This window comes from Crinia signifera, chromosome 2, assembly GCF_055691185.1.
Source record: "Crinia signifera chromosome 2, ASM5569118v1, whole genome shotgun sequence".
NCBI lineage: Eukaryota > Metazoa > Chordata > Amphibia > Anura > Myobatrachidae > Crinia > Crinia signifera.
In genome coordinates, this window is record NC_139218.1 from 402,317,475 (window position 1) to 402,329,526 (window position 12,052).

Consider the following 12,052-nt stretch of genomic DNA (forward strand, 5'->3'; position numbering starts at 1 on the left):
GGCTTTATTAACTTCATCCATGGAAATTGGTTTGGTAAGTAATTCTGAGTGTACTGTGGAAATTTGGGGATATAAAAGGTCTTCCCAATAGGATTGGTCAGATTCCTGTGTGGGTTGTTCCTGAGGTAAGGGAGGGGAGGTAGAACTTCCTGGTAGTTGGGGAGAGTAAATGGAGGCATAGAAATCTGGGTACTTCTTTACTTTCACGGCGCCACTAGAAATCGCGGGCATCGCGGCCATTGAATGCACTAAAAATCGGGTGCGACGCGATGCCCGCGATTTCCCATAGGGAACAATGTTAAATTTCTCAATTGACCCGATTTTTCCATAGGAAACAATGTTAAATGGCCCACAGAGGCCAAATAGGCACCCTGAAGTGTGAAATGGCCCCCACAATTGTTAACGCCACCCCACGATCAACGTCAACCCAAAGCGTGGCGAGCGCAGCGAGCCCGCGTGGGGCGGCGGTACGCGTCCTCCGACCTTTTCATACCCCCACTATCCACGTCGGCGTGGAGTTGAGAATAGAATAGTGTGGCGAGCCACCGAGCCCGAAGCGTGGCGAGCCACCGAGCCCGAAGCGTGGCGAGCGCAGCGAGCCCCGCGAGGGGACGCGGATAACTTCACAGGTAAACGCGTCCCTTCGCGGGCTTCACAGGTATCCTCGTCCCCTTCGCGGGCTTCACAGGTATCCTCGTCCCCTCGCGGGGCTCGCTGCGCTCGCCACGCTTCGGGCTCGGTGGCTCGCTGCGCTCGCCACACTATTTACGTTTTAGACGTTTAGACGTTTTAAATCCATCCCAGCAAAGACGACAAGAACTACAAAAGGCTTCTTCCCAATAGCTGTCCACCAACTAAACCGTATTGAACATACCAAATACTAACTCGAACTTTTCTAGATACATGTGAAATGTATGTGATGTATGTTTATGCCTCTCTTCCCATAGGAAACAATGTTAAATGGCCCACAGAGGCCAAATAGCCACCCTGAAGTGTGAAATGGCCCCCACAATTGTTAACGCCACCCCACGATCAACGTGAACCCGAAGCGTGGCGAGCGTAGCGAGCCCGCGAGGGGCGGCGGTACGCGTCCTACGACCTTTTCATACCCCCACTATCCACGTCGGCGTGGAGTTGAGAATAGAATAGTGTGGCGAGGGGACGCGGATACCTTCACAGGTAAACGCGTCCCTTCGCGGGCTTCACAGGTATCCTCGTCCCCTCGCGGGGCTCGCTGCGCTCGCCACGCTTCGGGCTCGGTGGCTCGCTGCGCTCGCCACACTATTCTATTCTCAACTCCACGCCGACGTGGATAGTGGGGGTATGAAAAGGTCGTAGGACGCGTACCGCCGCCGCTCGCCACGCTTCGGGTTCACGTTGATCGTGGGGTGGCGTTAACAATTGTGGGGGCCATTTCACACTTCAGGGTGTCTATTTGGCCTCTGTGGGCCATTTAACATTGATTCCTATGGAAAAATCGTGTCAATTGAGGCATTGAACAGAAAAATCGTGTCAATTGAGAAATTTAACATTGGTCCCTATGGGAAATCGCGGGCATCGCGTCGCACCCGATTTTTTAGTGCATTCAATGCCCGCGATGACCGCGATATCCTATCTTTCCTAATCTAATGGCGCCGTGAAAGTAAAGAAGTACCCAATAGAGATTAGGGGGGGGGGGGGGGGGGAGGAACAAGGAGCACATATTTTTTTTTTTTTTTTGCAATCAACCTTATAATTCTTGGTAAAGTTTTTGTGAAAGACACATAAGTGATAGTCATCAGACAGTCATTTGGTAGACCAGCTTTCTTCTGGTACATGCAGAATGGCTACCTTAATATCAAACAGCTTATATATTATATGACCGGTGTCCTCAGGATGGGGAAGCAGTAGCAATAGTTCCACGGGAGTAAGTGACAGAAGGGTGTCAAATAGGAACGCAGTAGGGGACGGTAATTTCAGGTTGGTGGGTCAGAGAGGTCATGGGATTTGGCTCTCCTTAAGGAATTCTTGGGCATCTTCCGGAGTGGAGAAATTGTATTGGGAGTCCTCAGTAAAGATACGCAGCTTTGCTGGGTACATCAGGGCAAACTTGTTTTTTTGTGTAACCAATGCGGTGCAAATTGGGGAAAAAGCTTTGCGTTGCCTGGAAAGTTCCACTGAGTAGACTTGAAACAGTCTTATCTTGTGGCCCTCCCACATCAGATTTTGAAATTTGCGGGATGATCTCCAGAACGCCATTTTGTGAGGGTAGTTCATGTATCGAAATAATATTGCTCTGGGACGTTTGTCTGTGGGTCTGGGTGGGGGTCCTACCCTGTGGACTCTCTCTATGATTAAGTCCTTGCACTCAGTTGAGATCTCCAGCAAAGACGGCAGCGTTTCCGTGACAAAGGAAACTAACACTGGCCCTTTAGGAGATTCAGGTAACCCAACCACTCTGACATTATTACGTCTGGAGCGGTTCTCCATGTCGTCTAATTTGTTCCTGATGTGTAAATTGTCCTTTTGGAGCCTGATGGTGTCACGCTGGACCAGATGCATATCACGGGATATCGCTCCTATTTTGTTTTCATTGTCTGTAACCCTCGCGTTAAGGTGCTGCAGCTGCAGTGTGATGTCGGCCACTGCTTTGTTTAGTAAAGGTGCCATGGCTGTATTTATTGCAGTGATAATGTCACTATATGTGACTGGGGCGGACACACTAGATGCAGCCTGAGGTCCCTGTGATTCTGATGCTTTAAGGCAGGGTTGTGGGGAGCAGAGTCCGGTCCGGGCGCCATCTTGGATTCGGCTGGGCGCTTTTCGTTTCTCTGCTGAGGCGCTTTTAAGGTGCCTGGCGGAGATAGAAATTTCTCCATTGTCGGGAGCGGCATTTCTGGAAGGGCTGGCGGTGATTTGGAGGGCTGAGAGGAAGCCCTATCTGCGGGTGGGTTAGTCCGTGTGCGGAGCAGTGTCTATCACGCTGCTGCCCGGATACAGCCGGAAGCAGAAGTCAAAATACACACTCTTAATAACTTTAATATTAATTAAAGTACACAAAATAATACTCTTAATAAAGATCTACACACAAATATTATTCAAATAAAATAAACTTCAATGCACCTCTCTGGTGCACTGCATACCTTCCTTCAGCTGCATCACACTGACTCACTGAGTCTGGGCATGCTCACTGCAGAGGATTGCTTCTGGGCTGCACAGACTGCAGCCCATAGAAGTACTGTAGCTCTGGTGATGTGCACAGAACGGCTTCCTGCTGGAAGCTATTGCTGTCATCACTCCATGTACTGGCAGCCCAAGAGGGGGAGGAGTTTCCAGCTCTGTGTATGATGAGCAGTAGCAGCTTCCAATAGGAAGCTACCACATGCAGGGTTGGGCTGTTGCTGTGTCTGTCCTACTGCTTCATGGAGTCTGGTGAGAAGACGTTACCAGCGTGTCCGAGACGCAGACAGCCAGTACCAGAGCTCTGGAGGTAGCCCGCATCACCTGAGCTCTGGTGCTGTCTTTCTGTGTGTTGTGATTTTAACTGGAGGGGCTGCAGTTCTGCAGCTCAATAGAAGGAGCCGCCACTGGTGGGTGTGTACTGCTACATCTGAGAGGAATCTTTTATAATGACTTGTACAAATGTAGATCTGATCCATCAGTAACTTTCTACGTGTCCTGCAATTGTTGGTATTTATTCTGTAGAAACCTTTCATTGCACATAATACCCGCAAGTCATTTTGCTGTAGACAACATTATGGAGAGGTAAAGAACTATTACTTTTGCCCTATGATAATAACTTTAGCTTTATAACTGACAGCATGCTCGCCAAACTACTCATTTACATATCGGGGGAAATTTACTAAAGGAAATTTGTAAAAAATAGGTGTATTTGTACCCAGAAAATCAGAAATACACTCATTTTTGACATTTACTATCCCGAAAATACGGCAATTCGTATTGATAGCACGAATTGCCATATTTTCGGGATAGTAAATGTCATGTCAAATCTACTCATCGTACACTACCCCTACAACTGTCCCCTCTGTGCACATCTCTGCTTCCATTATTCACTCCCCTCTTCTGAACACTCATAAGCCTTTACTCCCTTCTCTACATGCACTTTATCATCCAAAACTTGTCACCGCACCAAATATTCACAAACCTTGAACCTTGTGACAATGTGTGTGTTTGTATGTGTGTGTGTGTAAGACTGTGGGGCTAATTCAGACCTGATGGCATGTGAGGGCTATTTGATGTTTGCGTCCCATGTATTCCCCATATTTATGTCCTGAGCATTCGCCTGTGATCCTCTCTGAGCACGTTCCCTGCCGATCCCGCGTCTCCCAGCAGTGGTGACCTCGCTCTGTAGACTTGTCATGGCAGCACCTCTTACACCACCTGCTCGCACAGATGGGGATAACACATCTTTAAGCCACAATAATATTAGGGGAGATGTGTGGTGCCTGGTGCACAGGACAGAGGTGGTGTAACCCCTAGTGACCCTTATCCAGCAGGTTATATGATAGTGGATGCCTGGTGCACAGGACAGAGGTGGTGTAACCCCTAGTGACCCTTACCCAGCAGGTTATATGATAGTGGATGCCTGGTGCGCAGGACAGAGGTGGTGTAACCCCTAGTGACCCTTACCCAGCAGGTTATATGATAGTGGATGCCTGGTGCACAGGACAGAGGTGGTGTAACCCCTAGTGACCCTTACCCAGCAGGTTATATGATAGTGGATGCCTGGTGCGCAGGACAGAGGTGGTGTAACCCCTAGTGACCCTTACCCAGCAGGTTATATGATAGTGGATGCCTGGTGCGCAGGACAGAGGTGGTGTAACCCCTAGTGACCCTTACCCAGCAGGTTATATGATAGTGGATGCCTGGTGCACAGGACAGAGGTGGTGTAACCCCTAGTGACCCTTACCCAGCAGGTTATATGATAGTGGATGCCTGGTGCACAGGACAGAGGTGGTGTAACCCCTAGTGACCCTTACCCAGCAGGTTATATGATAGTGGATGCCTGGTGCACAGGACAGAGGTGGTGTAACCCCTAGTGACCCTTATCCAGCAGGTTATATGATAGTGGATGCCTGGTGCACAGGACAGAGGTGGTGTAACCCCTAGTGACCCTTATCCAGCAGGTTATATGATAGTGGGTGCCTGGTGCACAGGACAGAGGTGGTGTAACCCCTAGTGACCCTTACCCAGCAGGTTATATGATAGTGGATGCCTGGTGCACAGGACAGAGGTGGTGTAACCCCTAGTGACCCTTATCCAGCAGGTTATATGATAGTGGATGCCTGGTGCACAGGACAGAGGTGGTGTAACCCCTAGTGACCCTTACCCAGCAGGTTATATGATAGTTAGTGGATGCCTGGTGCACAGGACAGAGGTGGTGTAACCCCTAGTGACCCTTACCCAGCAGGTTATATGATAGTTAGTGGATGCCTGGTGCGCAGGACAGAGGTGGTGTAACCCCTAGTGACCCTTACCCAGCAGGTTATATGATAGTTAGTGGATGCCTGGTGCGCAGGACAGAGGTGGTGTAACCCCTAGTGACCCTTACCCAGCAGGTTATATGATAGTGGATGCCTGGTGCACAGGACAGAGGTGGTGTAACCCCTAGTGACCCTTATCCAGCAGGTTATATGATAGTGGATGCCTGGTGCACAGGACAGAGGTGGTGTAACCCCTAGTGACCCTTACCCAGCAGGTTATATGATAGTGGATGCCTGGTGCACAGGACAGAGGTGGTGTAACCCCTAGTGACCCTTACCCAGCAGGTTATATGATAGTTAGTGGATGCCTGGTGCACAGGACAGAGGTGGTGTAACCCCTAGTGACCCTTATCCAGCAGGTTATATGATAGTGGATGCCTGGTGCACAGGACAGAGGTGGTGTAACCCCTAGTGACCCTTATCCAGCAGGTTATATGATAGTGGATGCCTGGTGCACAGGACAGAGGTGGTGTAACCCCTAGTGACCCTTACCCAGCAGGTTATATGATAGTGGATGCCTGGTGCACAGGACAGAGGTGGTGTAACCCCTAGTGACCCTTACCCAGCAGGTTATATGATAGTTAGTGGATGCCTGGTGCACAGGACAGAGGTGGTGTAACCCCTAGTGACCCTTACCCAGCAGGTTATATGATAGTGGATGCCTGGTGCACAGGACAGAGGTGGTGTAACCCCTAGTGACCCTTATCCAGCAGGTTATATGATAGTGGATGCCTGGTGCACAGGACAGAGGTGGTGTAACCCCTAGTGACCCTTACCCAGCAGGTTATATGATAGTTAGTGGATGCCTGGTGCACAGGACAGAGGTGGTGTAACCCCTAGTGACCCTTACCCAGCAGGTTATATGATAGTGGATGCCTGGTGCACAGGACAGAGGTGGTGTAACCCCTAGTGACCCTTATCCAGCAGGTTATATGATAGTGGATGCCTGGTGCACAGGACAGAGGTGGTGTAACCCCTAGTGACCCTTATCCAGCAGGTTATATGATAGTTAGTGGATGCCTGGTGCACAGGACAGAGGTGGTGTAACCCCTAGTGACCCTTACCCAGCAGGTTATATGATAGTGGATGCCTGGTGCACAGGACAGAGGTGGTGTAACTCCTAGTGACCCTTATCCAGCAGGTTATATGATAGTTAGTGGATGCCTGGTGCACAGGACAGAGGTGGTGTAACCCCTAGTGACCCTTACCCAGCAGGTTATATGATAGTGGATGCCTGGTGCGCAGGACAGAGGTGGTGTAACCCCTAGTGACCCTTACCCAGCAGGTTATATGATAGTGGATGCCTGGTGCACAGGACAGAGGTGGTGTAACCCCTAGTGACCCTTATCCAGCAGGTTATATGATAGTTAGTGGATGCCTGGTGCACAGGACAGAGGTGGTGTAACCCCTAGTGACCCTTACCCAGCAGGTTATTTGATAGTGGATGCCTGGTGCACAGGACAGAGGTGGTGTAACCCCTAGTGACCCTTACCCAGCAGGTTATATGATAGTTAGTGGATGCCTGGTGCGCAGGACAGAGGTGGTGTAACCCCTAGTGACCCTTACCCAGCAGGTTATATGATAGTTAGTGGATGCCTGGTGCACAGGACAGAGGTGGTGTAACCCCTAGTGACCCTTATCCAGCAGGTTATATGATAGTGGATGCCTGGTGCACAGGACAGAGGTGGTGTAACCCCTAGTGACCCTTACCCAGCAGGTTATATGATAGTGGATGCCTGGTGCACAGGACAGAGGTGGTGTAACCCCTAGTGACCCTTACCCAGCAGGTTATATGATAGTGGATGCCTGGTGCACAGGACAGAGGTGGTGTAACCCCTAGTGACCCTTATCCAGCAGGTTATATGATAGTTAGTGGATGCCTGGTGCACAGGACAGAGGTGGTGTAACCCCTAGTGACCCTTATCCAGCAGGTTATATGATAGTTAGTGGATGCCTGGTGCACAGGACAGAGGTGGTGTAACCCCTAGTGACCCTTACCCAGCAGGTTATATGATAGTGGATGCCTGGTGCACAGGACAGAGGTGGTGTAACCCCTAGTGACCCTTATCCAGCAGGTTATATGATAGTTAGTGGATGCCTGGTGCACAGGACAGAGGTGGTGTAACCCCTAGTGACCCTTACCCAGCAGGTTATATGATAGTGGATGCCTGGTGCACAGGACAGAGGTGGTGTAACCCCTAGTGACCCTTACCCAGCAGGTTATATGATAGTGGATGCCTGGTGCACAGGACAGAGGTGGTGTAACCCCTAGTGACCCTTACCCAGCAGGTTATATGATAGTTAGTGGATGCCTGGTGCGCAGGACAGAGGTGGTGTAACCCCTAGTGACCATTACCCAGCAGGTTATATGATAGTGGATGCCTGGTGCGCAGGACAGAGGTGGTGTAACCCCTAGTGACCCTTATCCAGCAGGTTATATGATAGTGGATGCCTGGTGCACAGGACAGAGGTGGTGTAACCCCTAGTGACCCTTACCCAGCAGGTTATATGATAGTTAGTGGATGCCTGGTGCACAGGACAGAGGTGGTGTAACCCCTAGTGACCCTTACCCAGCAGGTTATATGATAGTGGATGCCTGGTGCACAGGACAGAGGTGGTGTGACCCTTACCCAGCAGGTTATATGATAGTGGATGCCTGGTGCACAGGACAGAGGTGGTGTAACCCCTAGTGACCCTTACCCAGCAGGATATATGATAGTTAGTGGATGCCTGGTGCACAGGACAGAGGTGGTGTAACCCCTAGTGACCCTTACCCAGCAGGTTATATGATAGTTAGTGGATGCCTGGTGCACAGGACAGAGGTGGTGTAACCCCTAGTGACCCTTATCCAGCAGGTTATATGATAGTGGATGCCTGGTGCACAGGACAGAGGTGGTGTAACCCCTAGTGACCCTTATCCAGCAGGTTATATGATAGTGGATGCCTGGTGCACAGGACAGAGGTGGTGTAACCCCTAGTGACCCTTATCCAGCAGGTTATATGATAGTGGATGCCTGGTGCACAGGACAGAGGTGGTGTAACCCCTAGTGACCCTTACCCAGCAGGTTATATGATAGTGGATGCCTGGTGCACAGGACAGAGGTGGTGTAACCCCTAGTGACCCTTACCCAGCAGGTTATATGATAGTGGATGCCTGGTGCACAGGACAGAGGTGGTGTAACCCCTAGTGACCCTTACCCAGCAGGTTATATGATAGTGGATGCCTGGTGCACAGGACAGAGGTGGTGTAACCCCTAGTGACCCTTACCCAGCAGGTTATATGATAGTGGATGCCTGGTGCACAGGACAGAGGTGGTGTAACCCCTAGTGACCCTTACCCAGCAGGTTATATGATAGTGGATGCCTGGTGCACAGGACAGAGGTGGTGTATCCCCTAGTGACCCTTACCCAGCAGGTTATATGATAGTGGATGCCTGGTGCACAGGACAGAGGTGGTGTAACCCCTAGTGACCCTTACCCAGCAGGTTATATGATAGTGGATGCCTGGTGCACAGGACAGAGGTGGTGTAACCCCTAGTGACCCTTACCCAGCAGGTTATATGATAGTGGATGCCTGGTGCACAGGACAGAGGTGGTGTATCCCCTAGTGACCCTTACCCAGCAGGTTATATGATAGTGGATGCCTGGTGCACAGGACAGAGGTGGTGTAACCCCTAGTGACCCTTACCCAGCAGGTTATATGATAGTGGATGCCTGGAGGGTAATGGGGTGCAGCACCTTTTTGCCTCTGCACCAGCTTTGGGTGAGGGACATTGTGGGGGCAGCACCAGGGGAGGGTTGTTGGTGGGTTTGATAGTGATGGCGCTGTGGCAGATTTTTAGAGCTGACAGAAACATCTTCTTTTTTCAGACTTTAACTGGGTGCGGATCCTGCTGTACTGCATCATATTCCTGCTCAGCGTCTTTGGAAACACCCTCATCATCATCGTCCTGGTGATGAACAAACGTCTCCGAACCATCACCAACTCCTTCCTGCTGTCCCTGGCCGTCAGTGACATCATGCTGTCTCTCTTCTGCATGCCCTTCACCCTCATCCCCAACATCATGGAGAATTTCATCTTCGGAGAGGTCATCTGCAAGACGGCGGCTTACTTCATGGGTGAGGCCCCACCGCCCACTATGCGGCTTATTTACTAATCGTTGGGACTTGACGACTATAATTGCAATTTCTTATTGTCACTCATCATGCCAATGGGAAATTATACAGGCAGTACGGACGGTGTAATGGTTATAGCATTACTGCCTCACAGCGCTGAGGTTATGGGTTCTATCCCCACCATGTGTTATATATATGGGTAGTACGGATGGTGTAATGGGTACATTACTGCCTCACAGCGCTGAGGTCATGGGTTCTATCCCCACCATGTGTTATATATACGGGAAAGTACGGATGGTGTAATGGTTACATTACTGCCCCACAGCGCTGAGGTCATGGGTTCTATCACCACCATGTGTTATATATACTGGGCAGTACGGATGGTGTAATGGGTACATTACTGCCTCACAGCGCTGAGGTCATGGGTTCTATCCCCACCATGTGTTATATATACGGGGCAGTACGGACGGTGTAATGGTTATAGCATTACTGCCTCACAGCACTGAGGTCATGGGTTCTATCCCCACCATGTGTTATATATACGGGGTAGTACGGATGGTGTAATGGGTACATTACTGCCTCACAGCGCTGAGGTCATGGGTTCTATCCCCACCATGTGTTATATATACGGGGCAGTACGGACAGTGTAATGGTTACATTACTGCCTCACAGCGCTGAGGTTATGGGTTCTATCCCCACCATGTGTTATATATATGGGTAGTACGGATGGTGTAATGGGTACATTACTGCCTCACAGCGCTGAGGTCATGGGTTCTATCCCCACCATGTGTTATATATACGGGGCAGTACGGATGGTGTAATGGTTACATTACTGCCTCACAGCACTGAGGTCATGGGTTCTATCCCCACCATGTGTTATATATACGGGGCAGTACGGACGGTGTAATGGTTACATTACTGCCTCACAGCACTGAGGTCATGGCATCTATCCCCACCATGTGTTATATATACGGGGCAGTACGGTTGGTGTAATGGTTACATTACTGCCTCACAGTACTGAGGTCATGGGTTCTATCCCTACCATGTGTTATATATACGGGGCAGTACGGACGGTGTAATGGTTAGCATTACTGCCTCACAGCGCTGAGGTCAGGGGTTCTATTCCCACCATGTGTTATATATACAGGGCAGTATGGACGGTGTAATGGTTATAGCATTACTGCCTCACAGCGCTGAGGTTATGGGTTCTATCCCCACCATGTGTTATATATACGGGGCAGTACGGATGGTGTAATGGTTAGCATTACTGCCTCACAGCGCTGAGGTCATGGGTTCTATTCCCACCATGTGTTATATATACAGGGCAGTATGGACGGTAAAATGGTTATAGCATTACTGCCTCACAGCGCTGAGGTTATGGGTTCTATCCCCACCATGTGTTATATATACGGGGCAGTACGGACGGTGTAATGGTTAGCATTACTGCCTCACAGCACTGAGGTCATGGGTTCTATCCCCACCATGTGTTATATATACGGGCAGTACGGATTGTGTAATGGTTAGCATTACTGCCTCACAGCGCTGAGGTCATGGGTTCTATCCCCACCATGTGTTATATATATGGGTAGTACGGATGGTGTAATGGTTAGCATTACTGCCTCACAGCGCTGAGGTCATGGGTTCTATTCCCACCATGTGTTATATATACGGGGCAGTTCGGATGGTGTAATGGTTACATTACTGCCTCACAGCGCTGAGGTCATGGGTTCTATCCTCACCATGTGTTATATATACAGGGCAGTACGGGTGGTGTAATAGTTAGCATTACTGCCTCACAGCACTGAGGTCATGGGTTCTATCCCCACCATGTGTTATATATATGGGGCAGTACGGACGGTGTAATGGTTACATTACTGCCTCACAGTCACAGCGCTGAGGTCATGGGTTCTATCCCCACCATGTGTTATATATACGGGGCAGCACGGATGGTGTAATGGTTAGCATTACTGCCTCACAGCGCTGAGGTCATGGGTTCTATCCTCACCATGTGTTATATATACGGGGCAGTACAGATGGTGTAATGGTTACATTACTGTCTCACAGCACTGAGGTCATGGGTTCTATCCCCACCATGTGTTATATATACGGGGCAGTACGGGCGGTGTAATGGTTACACAGTGCTGAGGTCATGGGTTCTATCCCCACCATGTGTTATATATATGGGTAGTACGGATGGTGTAATGGTTAGCATTACTGCCTCACAGCGCTGAGGTCATGGGTTCTATCCCCACCATGTGTTATATATATGGGTAGTACGGATGGTGTAATTGTTAGCATTACTGCCTCACAGCGCTGAGGTCATGGGTTCTATTCCCACCATGTGTTATATATACGGGGCAGTTCGGATGGTGTAATGGTTAGCATTACTGCCTCACAGCACTGAGGTCATGGGTTCTATCCCCACCATGTGTTATATATATGGGGCAGTACGG

General features: G+C 49.9%; 1 protein-coding gene and 1 long non-coding RNA gene across 6 annotated transcripts in view; both read left to right on the forward strand.

Annotated features, from left to right (window-relative positions):
- CCKBR (cholecystokinin B receptor) overlaps window positions 1-12,052 on the forward strand; it is a 105,352-nt gene that overhangs the window by 57,861 nt on the left and 35,439 nt on the right. The window contains exon 2 of one of the 2 annotated variants that reach the window (XM_083170614.1): window positions 9,354-9,602. The exons of the other annotated variant lie outside the window; for it this stretch is intronic. Within the exon in view, the coding sequence (XP_083026740.1) occupies window positions 9,354-9,602 (249 nt within the window). The remainder of the gene's footprint in view (window positions 1-9,353; window positions 9,603-12,052) is intronic. 2 annotated transcript variants of the gene reach the window in all.
- Window positions 3,590-9,328, forward strand: LOC146058337 (uncharacterized). Of its 4 annotated transcripts, none has more exons than XR_014469852.1 (3): window positions 3,590-5,377; window positions 5,596-7,916; window positions 7,987-9,328. It is a non-coding gene; the product is annotated as an uncharacterized LOC146058337 (long non-coding RNA). The 4 variants fall into 4 exon arrangements; XR_014469850.1 differs by having other exon boundaries at window positions 5,596-7,525; window positions 7,884-9,328; XR_014469851.1 differs by having other exon boundaries at window positions 5,596-6,805; window positions 7,098-9,328.